A 22,099-nucleotide genomic window follows, 5' to 3' on the forward strand; every position below is an offset into this window, starting at 1 on the left:
AGAAGATCAGTGCAAAGTGGTGTGTGAACAGTCCGCGTGCGTCGTGCTGCCTACCTTTCCATTCCAGTGTTTGTGCAGCTGAGTGTGTGGAGGAGTGCAGGGTGGAACTGGTAATGGGCTGGATCAGCATCAGAGCCATGGGAGCTGTGGAGGCAGTGGGAGTAGATCATGTCTCCTCCTCTGACACGGTATCAGCCTCACTGAGATTCAGAGCTCAGATACAAAACAGTGACTGGTAACGACTCTGCTCTGTTACCAGCCTGGACCTGGACCTGAACCTGAACCTGGACCTGGACCTGGACCTGGACCTGACCCATCTGTGACTGTGTGTTCACACATTGCTGACCCTGTTTTAGTCCTGATGTTTTCTCTACCACTGGATATTTTTAGTTTCACATGATTGTATGTGTTTTATGCCACAGGCAGAACTAAACATTTGAGAAAAGAGATGTGCAGATTATAATTTACCAAATTTGAAACTCTTGACAAGTTAGATCTGTAAAATTTCTTCATATTGTCCTTCAAAAATGAAATTAAACCACATATCATTGTGGATTGTGAAGATAAAATAAGAGAATAGAGATTTATTTAGTTTATTTGTGGAAACAAACAAACGCTGCAGATTTTACAGTCTAATTGTCTTTTCTGCTGGAGACGATTTGGCTGCAGCTGCAGATGGCAGAGCTCCCGTCTGCCTGTAGGTTTCACCGTAACACTGACACGTTTCTTTAAAACAATGAGCTGTGTCATGGTGTGACACACACATCCACTCAGCCCTCACTCAGCTTCCCCCAGTAGAAACCACTGTTTGAAGGAGCAGCCTCCCGTCCACACACCGGCACGTAGGAGAAATCAGTGTTGTTGAGATGTCGTCATCAGAGCAGTTTCCCTCAGTGAACACGAAACCTGTGAGCGACTGAAATCACATCACATGACCTGAAGAATGAAAAGACGACAAAACTTTGGCTGCAGTTTGCAACAGTCGGCGCCTCAGATTCAGTTTCTGCAAAGAAGGTTTGTTTAAAAAGAGCCAGAAGTCAAAGAGACTCCTCTGTGACGCCGGTCAGCTCCATGGTGGGGGTTTCTGCTGCTCGTGGTCAAACTGACAGCTGTCTGCAGGAATTTTGGCGGCTTTTCTTTAACACTCGTCTCTTTGTAGACGTGAATGGGGGGGAGACAGACGAGGGGGATGAAGATGAGGATGAGGAACAGGTGGACAACTGAGCAAAGCATGGAGGGCGGGGCAGAAATTTCAGATTCACATGCTTTCAGGTCTTTGTGTGTGAGGAGGAGGTGGGAGGGTGAGCTTGTGTGTGTGGCTGCCCCCCGGCTGGTTGGTTGTTGTTTTGCTCGGTTGGTCCCAGTGTTCCCAGCACGTCCAGTGAATAGACGCTCCTTTCACTGCTCGTGAGACGCCTAATGAGGGGACTGGTCTCTGTCTTACTCCCTGTGGAGGGGGGGTTTGATGGGTGTGTGTGTGTGTGTGTGTGTGTGTGGGGATGGGACCACTTTGGTCCAGACCTAAATATCTCAACTACTGATGGATGAGTAATAAATCTATTACTCTCTGACAGATCACCTCTGTGTCGACTCGTGATTTACAAAAAGTGAAAGCAGCTGCTGTGTTGGACGTTCCACCACTAACAAGGCAAAGAACCCAGAGTTTGAGTTTTACAAGCTGCCAAACAAAAATGGATTAAGACGTGAGGCATCAGCATAAACTGTGTTTCAAATGTTGGCACTGATCAATGTCTCAATATATAATAGAACTGATCTTAACTTAGATGCTGTAGTTTAAAATCACAGCTGGATATCTGACAAAATCCTCCCTGCACATGTAGGAACATTAAGTGTCAGGATCCCAGTTTCCAGTCCCCCCTTTGTCACTGTGACTTGTCCAGTTTTTGTAAAAACACAAAAGGCCCTATCACACAATACAAAGTGAAGTTATTGATATCTCAATTTCCAGACATCAGAGCAGCTTGTAAACCCAGATTTGATTTGTTCTTACCTTGACGGCGTCCTGGGCCTTTAGAGGTCCCTTCAGACTGATTGGAATTTGAGGTCGTTATGAGCAGCAGCTCAACATATGGACGTCTGTGTTATTGCAGTTTGTCAGTACTGACGTACTCCCACGACTCGGCTGATTACGGCTGTTAAAGGACCGTTCCACTGAAAGTCGAAGTTGTTCCCAATTTGCAGCTCGAAGGTGAGACAGAGTTCAGTCGTTCCACACTGATCAAACTCTCAGGCTCAGAACTGAAGCCTGACTACAGGTGAGAAGAGGTGGATCCAGCAGGTGAGTAATGCTGCTTGCTGCTTTCTGTCTGCACGATGTTTCCGCTCACATCACCAAGAACACAGAACGTATGCAGCTCAAACAGACATGACAAAAAGTGATAAATGATCTTTGAGCTAAAACTGATTCAGTCAAATCCCACAGTTCTACCAACATGGTGTTTCTGCACCACGTAAACAAAACGGTGGCACTTGAAGTTACTTTATTGCTGCTCACAGCAGAGGAAGTAGGTGGAATCATTGATGGATGATCGGACAAGTTTTCTCATCAAAGCTTTTTGCTGCTGGCCTATTGATCCAAAACTCATTTTCTGCCTGCACCGTTCGTGTTGAATTGCATCTCGTAGCATAAATTTCGAGGACACGCTCAACAATGGTCTCATGGAGCACAGGATATGTGAGTGAGCCATGATGCAACCACGCAGCTTTACACCATGTCCTGCCAAAACTCTGTTCAGTCCCACTGACTCATTCCACACAATAATAAACCTGAGATGCTTTTTAAATGAGCCTCATTGTTCAAAACATCTCACAGACTCATGTTTGGGTGAGGCTGATGTTTTTCAGTAGGTAGCACCAGGTTCCCTGGAGGTTTTTGAGTTTGTTGAGGTAAAAACAAACCTCGTGTTCTTGGTTCTTTAAACCCGACCCTTCTCCAAAGCCCAAAAGCAGACACTGGGACATAAAAGCAGCCATCCGTCTAACCAGACGGTGCACGCACGTGCACACGTACAGAGGAAGCACATGCACAGACGGATGAAACACATAGAAGTGAATTAAATCCATCCATAATAAATGTAGGATTGGTGTAGAAATGTTAAACACACACACACACACACACACACACACACACACACACACACACTCGTGTCCCAGTTGTTCCCGCTCTCTAACAGTGAGTTGGAACAACATAACAGTTTCCTTCTGGGCTTCTTCCAGGAACAGCTCCGTTCCTGTGTGGATGAAAAGGAAGAATAAGGAGAAACGGCAGGAACACGTTGTGAAATAAACGACATTTTCACGCTGCACCTGTTAGTCTGAACCCATCAGGTCCAATCTGGGTCAGCGACTGGTTCTGTTTTAAAGATGCAGCTGGTGATTTTATTTGTTTTGCACGGAGACTAAACCCAACACTGACCTCGGGGTATTTTGGTTAGTTTTGTCAGTATGTGTGCAGTCATGTTTTCGCCCACAGCAGCGAGGGCTGGTTGAGATCAGGGAACGCACCTTTCACGTGGATGGTTCAGGTTTACGACCCTGTGACGGCCAGTTCTGCTGAAGCCTCAGGTTTGGGGGGGGGGGGGGGGGGGGAGAGGCTGGTGGTGGAGTCCGAGGGTGTCGATGCCCTTTAAAGGATGTGCGAGCTGTGTGAGAATCACGGGGCCCGTTTCCTATTTTATTCCGCAGGCGTCGATCTCAAAGTGGATGACATCAGCTCTTTTCCTCTCCCAGAAACAGCCAGAGACGCAGTATTTCCTAGAGGCCTTGGACAGATAGAGGAGGAGAAGCAGCGACCGGAGGGAGAGGGGTTCAGATAGTTTCCTCTGTCAGTACAGTGCAGCTCAGTTCCCACATTGCTGTTTGTTTGTCTTGACTCTCAGCTCTGGTCGTCTGGAAAAACAAGACATGCAATCATCCCGGGTGCGGCTCTCACGACCGTTTCAGCAGAAACGGAAACGTGCTGTTTCAGCTCATCACACCTCTGCCCATGTGACGTGGCTGGGTTTCAGGTGGAGCAGCAGAGCTGGTCGCGGTTCCGCTCAGGGGACTGAGGGTGACTCTGGGTCGATTCAGGTCAATGACACAGAGCCGACGTCCAAACATCTCTGGACAAGCTGCTCTTCCACTGTCCTTATAAATAACTGCAGGTCACACTCTTTATGGGACTTATTTAACCTGTGGTCATCATCATCATCATCATCATCATCATCAATAAGTGAGGTTTAGGTTTCATAGTGTTGTTATAAGTTTGGATTTTACCTGCTGACGTTTCCGTCATGACACCAGACACGTGTCAGGGATGATTAGGTCAAATTGTGTGTTGGTGAGTGACAAACACAGATTCATAGAACTGAGGTTACATCCAGGTAACTTCGCTCTGTCTCTGTTCATTCAGTCACACAGGACACTGAAAACGGATTTAACTTCCTTAATACAGCCAAACCTAACTCCACCAGCATCGGAAACGTGAGAAGCTGGTGGAGCAGTGGAACCAGAACAGAGCCCAGTGGACTCCCTGTTCCCTCAGACCCTGTAAACAGTGATGGCCATTCTCAGCGTCTGGAGCTGGTTTTTGGAAAAAGACAGGCCTCCCATTGTTGGTGAGGAGGAACCATGTGAGCCAGGTCAGCGGTGTGGCTCCCTGCTGTGTTTTTAATAGTTTTTGGACAACAATGGAGGTCTATGGCACAGACCCATAAGCTGAACCAGGTTCTGGATTTAGACCTAACTCCTTACCACTCTGCCATTCATCATCCTGCCATGGTGACTAAATTAAATCACTTATTTTTTACAGATCGCTTCGTTCACAGTTTATAAACTGCAGATGGATTTAATCGATCTTCAGCTTTTGGGCTGATGCTAAAAATTAAACCTACAGTCACATGTGTCGTATATGACGAGGCCATGATGTGATATATGATTTATGGTCTCACCACAAATGAGTGCAACTGGAGCAGATGATAGTTTTCATGAATAACTGAAGCAAACAGCTTCTGTTCGCAGCTTCACTGGCTTCAGGCTGCCACAGTCTTCACCCGGGGCTTGTGGGAAATAGTGTTTGTTAAAAACCAGCGATAGCAGAAATATAATATTACAAATAAAGAAAAAAACAGTGAGTCCTGGTTTCACTTGGACTTCGTGTCATCAGGTTATTTGTCTTATACGAACCAGTTTCACCGTCGTCTGCTCCTGCTGGACTTACATTAAATTAGACTCAAACACAAGTTACAACTTATCAATGAAGAATTTAAAAATGAGCATTCATCTCTTATATACAAGGAACTGCAGTGCCCTTTACTTCCCTGTTGACCTGCATCTGCTTTGTACAGTAGAAAGAAAAACAGACTCACCTCAGACTCTTTAATGGCGACTGGAGACGTGTCTGGACCCCCAGAAATGAATTAAACGGGTCTTTATAAAGCTGCATAAATCCTGGACCTCTGTCAGACCTTTCTTCTCATAATTAATTTAAATTTTCTTTGCTTTTCATCTGGACTGAGTGCTGGTTACAGGCCATGTCTAGTATTTAAGATTTATTATTGTTGTTGGTGGGGTGGGGTCATTATCTGTGTTCTTTTTAAAATTTAAAGACCATCCAAATTCTCATATCCACCATTTTGTCCTGGATTCAAGAATTTAGAGAGTCCGACATCTGAGGTCATATCTCAGACACATGAGACAGGCCAGAGGATCAACTTCTGTAACCCGGAGGAGCAATGGGAATCAAACTGAGCCAGTTCTGACATGCCCGGTATCACAGATAAATCCAAACAAAACAATCATTAAGCCACAACTTGTAGTTGGCAAACGCCTTCAGTTCTGATGCAACTGTTGATCCGATCCTGCCACGTGTGAATAAATAGGTGACAGACGTTTTCCAGGCTCTGGAACAAAACATCAGTTTTAAAATATAAGAAAAGTACGTTGTACCGAGGAGACTCCCTCTTAGGCCAGACTTCATGGAAAAACAGAGCGATTTAGGCGTTGCAGTGAAATGTCAGAAGTAGAGCAAAGGCTTCATGATGAATTTAACAGTAAAAAATGTGTCATGTGCTTTGACTTTCATGCCATAACTTACAAAACCTACTACTGACTTCTTCTAGATAGTATTCCTACCAGCAGTAGGTCCCGTCCTGCTGAATATATTTCTATTACTGCTGCAGTAATTCTGTCCAAATGAGCTGTTTTTGAGTTTGACTCTGAATCAAAAATCCTGCAATAATAATTCACACTTTCTGCATGAGGGCCAAATATGTCCGTCTGCTTGGAAAATATGAAATGGACTTTACTGATCCCTGTGGAGATGAAATCAGCTCCTGCTCCAGGTACATTTTAGATGATTTGTACGTCTCAAAGGAACATGTTGGAAACCAGAGTTTAACTGCGTCTAAACTGTGTCTGACACACTTTGGAAGGTCGTCCGTCTTTAGAAGAAAAGAACAACGGGGTTTGTCCTGGGTTCTGTCATCCCAGGAAAAATGAGAACAATATTTCATCAAATGTCCAAAATCTTAACGTGATAAATCCTCCTGCTGCGTAAAACAAAGGTGGCACAGGAAACTGTTCTCGTCCTGCAATACCAACGTTTCCATAATATAGTCTCTATTGTGGAGTATTGTCTCGTTCCCTAACTCTGTAGGTTTTGTAATTAAACCTAAGCAAACTAGTGATCCACACAGAACCCAGAGAACTAATCAAACACATCTCATGGGAAAACTCTCAACTTGTGGATAAAACATGAACTGAAAGATAAAAGACTAGTCAGGGTTCAAGAAAAACGTTTAAAAGGATATTTTCAACATTTTTGGATCCACCAAAAAAAACCAAAACATCTGGGTTTCACTTTAGCACATCAGTGAAGGAAACGAGAAAGTAAATCAAAACAGTTGCATGAAAGCAAAAATGTTCCCCAGCCCCCACGACGTCAGAGAGAGACTAAGATTTATCTTCCTTTTATCGTTTCCATCCACCTGAGCACGAGCACATTGTCCACAGGTCAAGTGACAGGATCAAATATGTGGAACTTCTTGGAAGTAACTGGTTTTCTGCATTAATCTGCCATGAAATGTGATTTGATCTTCGTCTAAGTCACAACAGACGAGCACAATGTGCTTAAACTGATCACACACTGGTCTTTGTCGAACACACTCATTAGACCTCCACAGTGCTGGAGGAGAAACTAAGTGACACTTATAGAGTTAATAGCAGGTCAAACCTCCTTTGGCAGGACTGACTTCAGTAGCTCTGGGTCAGACCTGTTCCAGAACCGCACATTTGTAGTCTGGTCTGGTTTAAAAGGTTCTCTGAGGTCATTCCACAGCGTCTCTGTGTGGTTAAGGATGTTTAGGGTCATTGTCCTGCTGTGTCAACACATTACTGCTAATCCTCATCTGGGGAACAGCCACCCTGACTTTATCCTGCCAGGCCCTGAGCTCCAAATCATGATGCTCCCTGCACCGTACTTCACTGCTGGGATGATGTTTTGATGCTGGACAGCTGTGCCCTTTTTGTGCCATAGAACGGTGCTGAGTATTCCTCCCAAACACCTCAGCTTTCATCAGTCCATTAAGCGTTTTCCCAGTAGTGTTGTGCATTGCCAAGGTGTTCTTCTTCTGCAAACCTCAGGCGCACAGTTATGTGTTTTGGAGAGCAGCAGCTTCCATGGACGTCTGTGTGTCCAAAGACGTATCTACGGTCGACTCGTAAATGGACTTTTGTCAGTTCCGGTGATGTCTTCAAGCCTTTAGCTGTTAGTCTTGGCTCCTTCGCCTCACTGAGGATTCTCCATTGTGCCTTTGGAGTCATCGTGGCTGGGCACCCACTTGTAAGAAGAGTAATGAAGTCAGTGAAGGTAGCTCTGAACCACACCTCCAAACTCACGTCAGTAATTGGAGACTCCAGTTAGCTTTGGTTGAAGTAATTAGTCTGAGTGCACGTACTTTCTCCTCCAGTGTGTTGTCAGTTTAGCATATTGTGTTTGTCTGATCATTTAACAGCAAATTAATGCAGAAAACTAGTTAATTCCATGTGGCCACATGTTTTATCTTCTAACTTATGCAGAAAATGATTCAGTGTTGAAATGACAATTATAAGATTTTCAGATGATTTTATTTAGTAAAAATGTGAAAATCTCTTGACTTTTCATTTATTTACAACCGTATTTTTTATTTTTTGCACCATGATCATGAAAAACTGGAGAAGTCTTTTTTTCTTTCTTGGCTTGTAAAGGAAAAAAGTGGCATGAAAGGATTTGGAAGCTTCACAGTGTGAATATAAAACGGTGCTGCTTTTATCCAGCTGTTGACACTGTCTGGTTTTATCCCTCGTCTGTTTTGACCAGACGTCCATCCTGCTGCACGATCTCTGTCTGTGACATCGGACTCGACGTCAGTAAAGCTGGAATCACCCACCGAGATAAACGGATGTTGGAGGTGTTTTACAGCTGCACAGGCAGGTGCCCTGGCTGGATCAGGGGCCTCGGGGCTAAACCTCTACCCTAAATGTGGACCTGTTCTCTGGGCAGGAACACGTTCCTGGACATCACTGTAACGTTGGTCCTCGTTATGATCCGGTTCCCTCTCTGCTGTGAGGAGACACCGCAGCACCAATGCATGATGAAATGACTGTGAACTGAACAGAACCAGAGATTCTAACAAATTTGACCTCGTCCAAAGTGACACCAGCTGTTGGAAGCCACATCGGCTCCACTGTGTTTATCTGGATTAAACTGCTCATATACATTTAACACTGGCGTGTGATTACAGACGCAAAAAGAACAGAGAGGAAAAACCCGTGTTTGCACTGGTCTGTGGTGGGTTTTGCAGCTGGAGACAGAACAGAGCTCAGTCAGGTTGAGGGGAAAGGGATAAAATGATTAAATTAGTGATTTGGAGAGATATAAGACAGCAGCACATGAAAGAGGGAAAGACGCTGAGAGTGGATTTAGATTTAAGGCACCACGGAGACATATTACCTCGATTTAATGATAAAGTAATGCAGGAGGCATCTGTGGGGAGTGATTAAATGGTGCTGAGGATCAGACATTTGGCTGAGAGAAGCTGTAAAGCTGTCACCTCCTGCGGCTGGTGGACACAGCATCACACAGCAAGAAGGACTTGGAGAGGAATTAAAGACGGGAAGGAGCAGAGACAGAGATGAAAAAGTTAAATAAGGAGGGCTGAAGAAGGGAAATCAAGAAGAAGATGAGGGAGTACTTAAATGTGCAGTTGTAAATAAGAGGTAGAAGAAGAATAGCTTGGGTAATGGAGTGAGGCTTCTGTGCTGACAAGTCAGCCGGGCTTTAAAATGAGATTTCTCAGCTTCCCCTCAAGCGGCCAGCCACATTTTCACCTCGTCCTCCTGTAAACACAATAAAACTACTTGTTTTATTCTGCAGAGCACTCCTGGGAGACGGAGGTCAGAGCAAACATTTGAAGCATTCAGGGCCTCAGAAATGTGTACAGTGTGCGATCTTCTAACAGGAGCAGCTGGTGCTTCCCATCATGCATCTGCAAGCGTCACACACTCCTGTTCTCACATTTGACACTGACTCTAAGAAGCTGCAGCCGAAACAAGCGTGGAAACGAATCGATCACCAAAGATCAGGGAGCGGATCCACTGCTGCTGTTGGAGGTGTGACATTACATTAAATGCAAATACTCAAGTCCAGTTACCTCAGAATTGTACTGACTGTGAGTACAGTAAATGTACTTACTCACATTCTGACAGTCCAAACTTTTATTCATGGACCAGGTGCAAACTGGACTCTGTGTTCAGGTGAGCCAGGTGAAGTTCAGCAGGTCGTTACACAGTTTCTGACTTTTGTTTTATAGCTCAGATCAACACAGTTGTGAGCTGGTCTGACAGTGGTGGTTCAACTTGTCCACACACACACACACACACACACACACACACACACACACAGTTTGTTGAATAGCTGATTTGACCTTCGAGCACATCGGGGTCAGCAGACACAAGATTAAAATACAAAGTAAAAATAGTTGAATCTTTTTGCCTCAAACTTCTTTCTTTTCTTTTGGTTTTTCCATATTTAGAAAGTCACTTATAGACTTTTCAAACAAACCCATAACATAGGAAGCTCAGCACAAAGAGCTGACGTTTCAGAGCCTATTTCAGGAGCTCGAGGATGTAGGTCACAGGGTCACGGTGATGCAGGACGACTTATCAGACGCCGTCTCCTCTGCCCTTTTCTCTCTCTTTAGTTTCAACATTCCCATCTTCCCTCGTCGTCTCTGTCGTCTCTGTGTCATTAGAACCAACACAGGAACATAAAAACTCAAACGTGGGATTGTGCCGCTACTCCCTCCATCTGACCACGTCCTGACGGGGCTGAAAACCTGGACGTGACCCGGTTTGTTTTGTTTACTCATTGTTTAGCGGCAGCTCTGCAGCACAGCAGGAAGACAAAATAAAGATGGGTGGAGCTGATAAGCATGGGAACCTTTTCCCTCGACATCATCACCCACTGCTGCTCATCTGGGTGAAACCTCATCGACTCAGACCAGTGGGTTTCTTTGTTTGGTGGACATCAGGAGGATCAGTCGATTCTGTGATGATTTGCTATTAGATCAACAGGCTTTATGATAATGTTGTGTTCATGTGCTTGTAGGAAAGGTCAGCTTCAGGGCGTTTAGACAAACAATGGACAAACCTTTTCTGAGCAAGGCTGCAGCTGTGAAACACATTGTTCAGTACCAGAGAGAAATGTGTTAGAGGTGAAACACAGGTGGCCGATCGGGGGCTGCTGTTTCCTGCTTCTGGCTTTACCCAGAATTCCAAAGCACTGGGCCTGTGTCTTTTCAGAGCTGGTTCAGTTTCACAGCAGGTATTGAAATGTGTGTACTTCACTGTAGCATCTCAGGCTGTGAAACACAAAGATGTGCAGGTGAAAACTCTCCAGGTCTCAGTGAATGTGATTTGAATGTTGGATCCTCCAGCAGCCTCACATCAGACAGCACCTGTTGTTGTAGCACCCATAGGTGTCTTTCCCTCTACACCTGGAGACTGAGCTGCCATTCCATCGTTTGAAGCCGAGCGTCTTGTTCTTTCCTTCCACAGCCTCAATATCCTGACTCCCTTTGTTCATTGGAACAGCCAGACCCAGTCCTGCTTCCTGCTGGGCTGGATGGTCCAAATAATGGACTCCAGTCTTTATACACACACAGTTTGTTGGAAGGACTCAGCCAAAGCTGGGACACCTGGAGGAAACTGTTTGCCTCCATCTCCAAGGCTTCATTTCCTTCTGCTGCTGCAGGAAAGATGGAAGGAAGCATCACTGCATCTCTGACATTTCACTTTCTGACACTTCACCACTTTGGACCAGTTCAGCTTCAGACCTGGACCTGAGCTGAAACATGTCAGCGTGATGTCCGTCCTGGTCAGTCTTGATTCAGGTGTGACTGACAGCAGGTGAAGTCAGTCTGTGTTCTGCTCTGGAAGTGGTTTGAGCCACTGTGAGAACACAAACGTCCAAACCAGAACTGGACCAGAAACAGACTTTCCTATAGACAGAAAGTGGGTCCTGAGGTACATTTCTAGGAGCAGCCCCATGATTTATCATCAGCTGGTACGTTCTTGTGGTTGTTTTGTGTCACTTTGCTTTTATATTTACTAGTTTTTAGTTTTAGTTTTTAGCTTCTTTTGGGTTTGTTTTCTCTTTTTTTAGTCACTGAGTTTCAGTTTTTCATGGGTTTGTACCTTAGTAGTTGTTTTGCTGTTGAGTCTTACTGGTGTGAAAAGACCAAAACACTATAAGCACCCACTGAACTCTTCTGGTCTCCGTCTTTAGGAGAGTCAGAGTCGTAACTTTTCATCTGTCCCTCCTGCTCTTGTCTTCATGGGCAGCTTCAGGATTTACTTCATTGCTAAAAGAAACAGTGGGATGACGCTGATTGAAACATTCACACAGATCTGAAGATAATGAGAGAGATTTATTTAAAACTGTTGACAAGACTCAAGTTTCCATGGGACTAAGCACAAACATGTTTACTGACCCAGACAAACATATACTTTAATTATCAGTCTCATTATTCTTTCCTTCCTGATGCGTCTTTGGCATCTCTTTCACACACAGACACACACACACACACATACATACACACACAGACACACACACACACACACACACACACACGTGTTGTGTCGGTGGGAGGAAGAGACGGTTTGTTCCTCGTCTGTCTCCACGTTGACGGGTTGGAGGAGGTGGTTCAAGTGTTGAACAATAGTGAAACATACGATGTGTCCACAGTTACGTTCCCTGCAGCACATCTGTCTCCAGTTCTACTTTATTTGTTCAGTCGTTGTTATTGATCCCAGATCCCAGACTTAGTGTGGTCTGTTGTCTCAGAGCCGTGAACCAGCAGGTTTTATTACACAGTGATTATCCAAAGTTATTCACACTTCACCGCACGTCTGCTCCATCCTCCTCTTCTTCTTTCGCTTTAATTCATCGTCAGTCCTTCTAATTTCAGCTTGATTCAGTAACTGTGGTGAACACAGATGAAATCCTCTCTCTGAGGAGAAAACAGTTTTCAGCGTCACAGAGGATAATCTGTCATCACCAGGACATTACAGAGGAATGTTTTTTCATTTAAAAGCCTTTATCCCGAGGCTGTGATTATGTTATGAGTCATCCACAGTTGTTTTGAAGGCAATGCTACCATTAAGGTTTTGAAGTCCGGACTAATTTGAGTCCTCATTCTTCCACAGCGAGCACAGTTTGAAGTGCAGAGCAGCACAGGACCTGCACACACTGATGCAGATCTGTGCTGGCCTTCCTCAGGCTCGAGCTGCAGAGGTCACAGACGGAGCAGCAGCCAAATCCAACCTCGGACTGTCTTTGCTCTGTCAGCAGGCGGCTCCCCGACCTGTGAGCTCTTTAAAACCCGCTGACAGGATGATATCCAGCCAGTGTTATGAGAGATGATGATAAATTATGATGTGATAACATGGCCGGTCTCTCCTGCTTGTGAGCTCGGCACGTTACCCCACCTGAAATAAGTTCACGGTCAGTGGAGGGAATTATCTTTGCATTTCAACACAATTGTTGTCGCTCTCATGAATGGATTACTGAGAGGGCCGACTGTGCACTGGTCCAGGGGCCACAGCCACTGTTCAAAGTGACATTTCTGGGTGAAACTTTAATCAAAATGACAACAAAGAGACAAAAAAACTAACCGCAGGGGATGAAACAACCAGAGGGAAGATGTCAAATGAGTAAAAGGAGACCAAAATGACTCCAAGAAGACGTGAAACAACCACAAACAGACAGAAATGACCACAAGGACATAAATAATGACCAAAGAGACAAAATAAACAGCCTGGCTCTCTGGATGTTTTGCTCCTGTACAGGGGGGGTGGGTGTCTCACAGTCTGGCCATAGTCATCCTGTGTCTTCATCCTGCTTTAAATATAGAAGCCCTTGACTGACCCTGTCAATCGTCCGGCCGCCACAATAGTTAACGCTACAAAACTGGGTCCCTCGAGAACTGCATTCCCAGTCATTCGTGTGGTTCTGCTGGTGGTTCTTTCAGGTGTCTGCCAGGGAACATGGGAATCGGCCGAACAGCAAACTCTGCTCTCTGGTTTGTTTACGTTGCACTAATGTGCAGTGATTGGGTTGAACTTGATATGGAGATTGTTTGGCCATATTTCCTGAAACCTATTGCTCCCAGGTGGAATTTAAATTTCATTAACTGAGTATCTGTTTGTGATCGTGTTTTGGAAAATTCACTCTGCTTTACTAAACTTAATTTGGCAAATATGTTGTTTTTTTATGACTTCATGTTTCGTTCAGGGCTTGTTTTCTGCAAAGGAGGAAATGATCATGTTGTTTTTCACAATATTCATGGTCTAACCTGAGTTTTCACTATCACTGACTCTGTCACTTTGCTGTTTTTGAGTGTGTGTGTGTGTGTGTTTGGTAATGATGTATAGATGGGACCTGAGGCCACAGGGCGAGTGTGAACGTCACCAGTGTTTCCTCAGATTAAGGCGCCTGCTCTCTTCCAGTGTGGATCTCCTCTTTTTTAGTTCTTCTTGAACCTCTGTTGAGCAAAGTGTTGTCGTTGCTCAGTATAAAGGAAACACGTAGTCCAACATTAACCAACGTTTAATCCTAACATTTCCATCCTCTCCTCTTTCTGACTTTTTCAGCTGAAGCCCAACCTGTGATGTGACCGGCTGGACAAGCTGCTTCCATCTATCGCTCTGCATCAGTGAAGGTCCCTCAGAGATGACGCTGATTTTTGCTGCAGCCCTGCAGGCAGCCGGAGGAGCCGGGACCACACCGGTGAAGTCCTTCCAGATGCTGATGCTGTGTTTCCTGCTGTGGCTGCAGCCTGCCGACTCCAGCTCTGCTCCAGACGCCCACGCCTGGAGCCAAACGGGGCCGCGGCTGCAGCTGTCCCACTCAGGTAGGAAACACCTGCCCCTGCATGTTGTGTCCTGCTGCCAAGTAACAAACACAGCTCCAGTTACTGTTATTTCTACTGTGGGTGCTGCTGTGTGTTCATACTTGTAGTTCCTATTGGTTGAAACACGTGAGAGATGATTCTGGGTTTGATCTTTGCAGCAGTTATGAAACTTTCTATCTGATAAGGTGGTGAAGCAATAAGTCAACACCAAAGCTGTTGGTTTAGATCCTCATTAAGGTGAACAGACACTTTGAGCTGTTTATTTCCTCTTTCACTCAAAAATATGTTTTTCCGACTGTTTTAACCTCAGAACGATGATTTGATTTGATGAGTTTGATTGTTTTCATCTTCATGGGTGAATCCAAGTCTCATTTTTAACATCGTGACCTCTGAGTACCAGTTTGTACCATCCCAGTGTTTGAGACCAGTCATGGTTCAGTACGACTCTGACAGATGAATGATAATCATAAACACGGTCCAGCGGTTAAAGTCTTATTTTTAATCAGCATGATGCATGTTGATAAAGTGATTTTTCAGTGAAGTCGACAGGAGAAATGTCATTTTAAATCATTTTTAATGAGATAGTTGAAGTTTTTGTGGAAAGCCCATATCGGACTGTGTTTGTCAGCCTGGATCGGCTCTAGCTCTCTCGGGATGGATGGAGTTTTTCTGTCTGGAGGAGGAGGAACATCATCCACCTTGGTTTCCACATGGAGAGCAGCCAGTGGAGGTTGTTTGGTCAGCTGTCGCCTGTCACAATAAGTCTGAAGATAACTATCATAAATAATCAAATGAAGACAGCTGCATTTTCAGTGCAGCCATAATTACTTACAATTTAAAATAGCTAAAACAGATCAGCAGCTGTGGTTACAGTATTTCTTCAATCAGACTGATTCATTCTGATCAGATTCCACCTTAACTGTTCACATGGAGCTGATCTGATCAGTGTGTTTGCCGTCGTATCAGCCACAGACCAGTTTGGTTTTGGTGCCTCCATGTTTCTGTCCCTCCCAGAAACACGTCCCATCACATAATGTTCCCTTCACGTGGGTCAGACATGAGCAGGAAGAACCTGTTTATTCCAACAGGAGAGAAACAACCAATATTGGCCAATATTTTCCTATTGATCGGATTATTAAAGGTTTACACTCTCAGGTTAGGGTTAGTGGAATAATTGCAGCGGCACCGTCTTGGGTGAAGCAGCTGTTTAATGACAGACACAGCTGGAAGTCGTGCAGTCAGCAGAAACCCAGTGTTGACTCTGCTCGCTCTGACTTCTCAGAGTGTCGGTGCTTGTTTGGACCTGAAGGTGAATTCTTTAAGGCTTGAACCTTCATGTCCACCACCAAACAGGCAGCTTCATTTCCTCCGTCTACAGTTCATGTATTTTTACTGCCTGTAACTTCACGTTTCGTGCCCCATTTGAACAGCAGCATTAATCACAAATGGGATTCGTCATATCTTTGCTCTGAGCTTCTGTGTAAACACGTACGAAGTCAGAATGAAGATCAGCTCTGGCTGTTGGTCTGCGGAGGTTTTACCGGCTGTTTGTGTTCAGCCTTGTCAGATCCTGCTTTCAGAGAAGAGTTCAAACTCAGAGACAGAACCTGTCTGTCTACCAGGTGTCTTTCATATTTCCACTTCCTTTCCGTCCTCATTGGTTCCTCGTCTGTCAGTTAATGTCTGAACTTGTAACGCGGCATCAAAAACAAAACTGGGTCAAGTTTCTGATGAAAGCGAAATGTGAGATTATTTCCCTCTGATTTTAGGAACGTCTGCATCCAGTTAAAGGTTTTCAGCAGTAAAGTCATTTTCTCCGGGGACGTTCTGCTGCCGGAGCCTCAGTGAACTTTTGCCACTATCATAAAGATCAGTGAAGTAATGTCTCCTTGACACAGGGTTCAAAGTGATCCGGTGCCTGTTGGTGCGACATAAATGTCCTCCACATGCAGGAAAATGGTCTTTTTCCACAGTTTTAGAAACCACTGTGGCCTGATGAAACACTGGGACCAGCAGAAGGAACAAAATGGGAGATAAGGGAGGAAGAACATGTGACTGACGCTGTGTCTCTGCATGTGTTTAACACGGTGCTGCCTTTGTTTCTTGGAGACAACGGTCAGTACGACCACAGGACTCACTGTTGTTTTCATGGTGACGTGACGTGACATGTGTCCTGGTGATTTTCTGCAACTATCTCACCTCCTGTGGGTTTTCAGGGACTGTTTGGTTTGAACCTGGTCATGAGGTCAGATGATAAAAACCCTCTTCAGGCAGCTCCTTTGGATATCTAGGATCCTCTTTCAGACTTTTAGCAGTATGGAAAGTACTTCAAATTAGAAGTACATAAGGTAGTTAACGTCAGCTACCCAGCGGTATATAAAGTACTTCAAATTAGAAGTACATAAGGTAGTTAACGTCAGCTACCCAGCGGTATATAAAGTACTTCAAATTAGAAGTATATAAGGTAGTCAACGTCAGCTACCCAGCGGTATATAAAGTACTTCAAATTAGAAGTACATAAGGTAGTTAACGTCAGCTACCCAGCGGTATATAAAGTACTTCAAATTAGAAGTATATAAGGTAGTTAACGTCAGCTACCCAGCGGTATATAAAGTACTTCAAATTAGAAGTACATAAGGTAGTTAACGTCAGCTACCCAGCGGTACATAAAGTACTTCAAATTAGAAGTACGTAAGGTAGTTAACGTCAGCTACCCAGCGGTATATAAAGTACTTCAAATTAGAAGTATATAAGGTAGTTAACGTCAGCTACCCAGCTGTATATAAAGTACTTCAAATTAGAAGTATATAAGGTAGTTAACGTCAGCTACCCAGCGGTATATAAAGTACTTCAAATTAGAAGTATATAAGGTAGTCAACGTCAGCTACCCAGCGGTATATAAAGTACTTCAAATTAGAAGTACATAAGGTAGTTAACGTCAGCTACCCAGCGGTATATAAAGTACTTCAAATTAGAAGTATATAAGGTAGTTAACGTCAGCTACCCAGCGGTATATAAAGTACTTCAAATTAGAAGTACATAAGGTAGTTAACGTCAGCTACCCAGCGGTACATAAAGTACTTCAAATTAGAAGTACGTAAGGTAGTTAACGTCAGCTACCCAGCGGTATATAAAGTACTTCAAATTAGAAGTATATAAGGTAGTTAACATCAGCTTATGGTATTATTATGGTACTTTTGGACTGCAGTAACATTTGGAACGCAGGACTTTTACTTGGAACAGAGTATTTTTTTCTGTGGTATTGCTCCTGTTACTGCAGTAGAGGACCTGAGTACCTCTTCCACTAGTGTACTACACTGTAGAACACATACAGAGCTAAGATAATGAAAAAGTACTGAACTGTCTGTGATTCTGTGTGAAAATGTGACCAAGACAAAATAAACATCGCTGCCAAATCCACTTGGTCTTTCTTGCCCTTAATGAGAAGCAAAAGGGCAGAGCCAACACCGAAGTGACTGCTGAGGTTATCGTCGCTCTTCCAACACCGTTTTTTCCTGAATCCTTTCTTGCTCCTTGGCAACCAACAGCAGCAGTAAAGCCAACAACTGGTTCCTCTCCAGCAGTGATTAGTGCAGGAGCCTGGTTTCTCTGTGAGAGGCTCGGTGAGATATTAGTCCAGTGATGAATGGATGAATGGATGAATGACTGGAATGAGTGAAGCAGTGACTGATACAGAGGTGGAAAATGGTTATGTTGTCCCGAGATGTCTAAAGCTTGATGCAGAACACTGGACCCTCCAGATTTTCTCTTTTAGACGGAGGAATTCATATCGTACGGAACCACAATTAACCCTTCGAGCCCCAAGAATTATCTTGGAATTTCTGCCTCAAAAAAAAACATTATCCAGACTCCATCAGCCACAGCTCCACAACTGTGTGGCCTACATGAGCAACGCTGGGCTTTTGGATCAGCAACATCTGGGACAATTTAAAAACAGAGTGAGTCTTCATGTCAGTTTTAGATGTTTGTTGGAAGCTTTGGAGAGACACATGTGCCACAATCTTCTCTAAATGGCAGCAGGTTGGATTTAATAACAGACTCGGGCTGGTCTGACACTGTCAGGGTGGAAAGGGTTAAACATTTTTCCAGAATGAAGACCAGTAAATTCCAGTTCAACTGGAAACAATCAGATCTTTATTGCTGAAGTTTATTCCAGACTCTGGGATCATCTCAGGGCTTTCAGCCACAGCTTACTGGTCTTCATCAGGCTTTATTACTGTATGTTCGTATTCAGGTCATGTGATGACATTTGAGGAGTTTGATTTGCTGATGAAGACCATGTGATGAGCAAAGTTTTATGTGGGCGCAGCACCACATCAAACGCAAACCTCCAGATGTTGCGTGTGTTGGGTCACACATGCGCCTGTGACAGATCATCTCACACACACACACACACACACACACACACACACACACACACACGGAGCTTTTTACTTAATGCATCCTCTGGCCTCTGAACTTAAAGGCCTAACCCTAACCCAAACCCGGTTCTAACCTGAACCATGAAACCAGCTCTGAACCCTCAAACAGCCATTCGAGGAGTGAGGACCAGACAGCATGTCCTCACAGTGATAGTTTTGAGCGGAACTTTGTCTACAGTACCAGAGGAGGATACATGCGGACACACACACAAGTGAAGTGTGTGCGTCACCACTGACCTGGTGTCTGACCAGAGCAGGAATCCAGAGAGACCAGCCCTCATCCTGCAGGGAGACACTGTGTTAGCCTTTAACCTGACCAGGGTGTGTGTGTGTGCGTGTGTGCGTGTGTGTGTGTGTGTGTGTGTGTGTGTGTGTGTGTGTGTGTGTGTTTGCCTCTAACATCTTTCTGAGTGTGAACCGTTTCCCCTCGTCTCTTCAGCCTGCTCTGATTTTAATGGTATCTGGTCCAAACATTGATCCACTGGACTCCTCACACATAGAAATGACTGCACAGTAAAACACATGCAGGTGCAGTTAGACACATGGGAGTGTTTGTGCCAAGAGATAGAATCTAAATTCATAATCTAAACACGTTTGACTCAATTCTTTAGGTTTTTGTTTCCACCCATAAAAACCTGCGGCTGTGAAACTGCTACTGACAGATTCTTTGCTCTCACCGAGCAAATCAAATCCAGCAAATGTCACGACAGATGTAATTTTTATCCAGCTGCTCTTATTTTCTTAAACCACGTCCCGTGACACTGGTCTCTAACACAAGATGACAACGCCAATCAGCACCGCCGTGACTGACAGCGTCGTGTTTAATGCTCACTGTCCTGGTGTTTGGTCTGCAGCTTGTAAATGAATCCTCCTCCCTTTGAGACAAATGGACAAAGATCATTTTCGTTTCACCCAAACATCATCGAGCTGAGTGAATGTTTGTTGTATTAGTGCGCGGGGTACTTTCCTAAACACGTCATATCAACTAAAGACTTTTCCACCTGTCAAAAACTTTCCAGTAACAGTGAAACGTTGCGTGCTGAGGGTCAAACCTTCGTCCACCTGCAGCACGAGGCGAGTTCCAACCAACGTCAGGCAGCGTTTTCCCTGATTTTCTCACTCAGAGGGTGATGGGAGTGTTTTGACGGTCCAGTCTTTCCTGGAGTCTGACGTGTAGGTATAAGTGTGTCAGTGTGTGTGGCTGGTTTGTTGTTTCAGGGATGGATGTCTGTGTTGGTTTACAGTGGAGTTAACTTCTTTGACAACGGGTCGTCCTGCTGGTCGTTTTTCTGACGAGGAGTTTTGGTGCTCGTGGAATAAATCCAACAAAAACCCACTGACTCATGTGGGACTGTGGGAAATCTGTAAAAACACACACACGTAGACGTGATATCTGTGACGGTGCAGAGTGTTATCTCTCTCTCACACGCACACAGACACACACACACACCACATCTGCAGCAGTGGTGCAGATAGATCTAAGGTGTGTCACCATATTTGTCATTCTTCCCTTTATTAGATAAATATTTCATGTGTTGTTGCTGCAGGGAGTCTGTCAAAGTTGATTTGATTCTCCCACAATAACACAAATTACAAAACCACAAACTATTCCTGAAATATGAAGACAGGAATGTGACCTCCATGTGTGTGTTCATGTTCAGGTCTTTCTATGTTAGTGGGGACAAAGTTTAGGTTTAAACCACGGTTGTGAGGACAGGTGGTCTGGTCTTCAGTCCTTCGAGAAGAGCTGCTTGAGGGGTCAGACCTGGTTTTAGGGTTGGGGTTAGGTATTGAGCTGTGGTGGTTAAAGTTTGGGTCAAGTCTCCAGGACATGAATGTCAAAGTAAAGTCTCCATCAGAAATGAAAACAAACATTTCTGTGTGGACATGACGTCAAATTTTTATTTGATGCCATCGTTGTGAGGACATTTGTGGTTTTGTGGACATTTCTCCTCCACCTCTTCCTTCCTTCTTCTCCAACCAAAGACCAAGTCCTGCCAACAGCAGCTCCACCTGCAGCTTCTTCTCAGACATGTTCTGGATCAGAAGCAGCTACAAACCGTCTGTGGTGTGAAGATGGTCACACTTTGTATATCTGCAGTACAGGTCTTCCACTGTCCCTGTTTGACCGACCAACACAGACTACCGCCCCCTGCTGGTGTGGAGAGGTATTTCCTCTCACCAGGTGCAGGACGTACGAGCTGGAGTCTGCGTGGTGCGTTCAAGGACACTTTCTGGTCCATACGAAAGCGAAGTTTAGAGACACGACAGTTGGGTCTTTGTCACTGCTGGATCTTTGCTGTCAGCTCAGTTTGTCTCTGCTCTAAGAGAATGAGTTATTTTATTAAGTGTGTTCACAATTATAGGAAGAGCAATGAGTGTGTGTCAGGAAGATGAATATAAGTCACTGCAGCAGTGTGTGTGTGTGTGTGTGTGTGTGTCTGAATAGGGAAAGGTTACACCCACAGAGTCACTGTAATGTGACCTTGGTGTGTGTGTGTGTGTGTGTGTGTGTGTGTGTTTGTTGCAGCCTCCTGGGAGGTGCTGCTCACACCTACTGGTGTCATGCAATGAACCTTGACCTTTGACCCTGCTACGGTTATAGTACGTTGGTTTAGGAGAGAGGAGAGATGGGAGGGAAAAATCTGACATTATTGAGAAGTGAGCGAGAGAGACGTTTGGGCGTAAGGTGTCTAAAAAGGAGGCGAGGAAAGAAAAGAAGACCTAAAAAGGAAGGAAGGAGACAGGGAGGGAAGGAGGGCGGGATGACAGGCTGGGTAGAAGGGTTTCCTGAGGTTAATGAACCTGTCAGGCACCTGAGACGAAACAGAGGTCAGAGAGGGAGGGCTGCTGTTCATTAAAACGGGTTCAGCTCAGGGTGCGTGTGTGTGCGTGTGTGTGTGTGTGTGTGTGTGTGTGTGTGTGTGCGTGCGTGTGTGTGTGTGTGATCTCAGTTATTTGCACTGAAAATGAGCCTTCAAATGAATATTTATCTAAAGCTGCAGCCGTTTTTAAAAATCTTTTCTTATTTTATTATTAGTCGTGTTTATATTGTTTATTGATTTGTTGCCGGGATTGAGATGGAGAGAGAGCGTGACGGGGACGTGCGTGCACACACACACACACACACACACACACACACACACACACACACACACACACACACTGGTTAATGTTGCACAGTGGGGGAGCCGTCAGAGTTTC

General features: G+C 44.7%; 1 protein-coding gene across 1 annotated transcript in view; it reads left to right on the forward strand.

Moving 5' to 3' along the window:
• LOC113130300 (semaphorin-3D) overlaps nucleotides 1–22,099 on the forward strand; it is a 71,191-nt gene that overhangs the window by 13,277 nt on the left and 35,815 nt on the right. The window contains exon 2 of the mRNA XM_026306793.2: nucleotides 14,194–14,453. Coding sequence (XP_026162578.1) covers nucleotides 14,273–14,453 — 181 coding nt within the window. The 5' untranslated portion in view covers nucleotides 14,194–14,272. The remainder of the gene's footprint in view (nucleotides 1–14,193; nucleotides 14,454–22,099) is intronic.

This window comes from Mastacembelus armatus, chromosome 5 (genome assembly GCF_900324485.2).
Source record: "Mastacembelus armatus chromosome 5, fMasArm1.2, whole genome shotgun sequence".
Classification (NCBI taxonomy): Eukaryota; Metazoa; Chordata; class Actinopteri; order Synbranchiformes; family Mastacembelidae; genus Mastacembelus; species Mastacembelus armatus.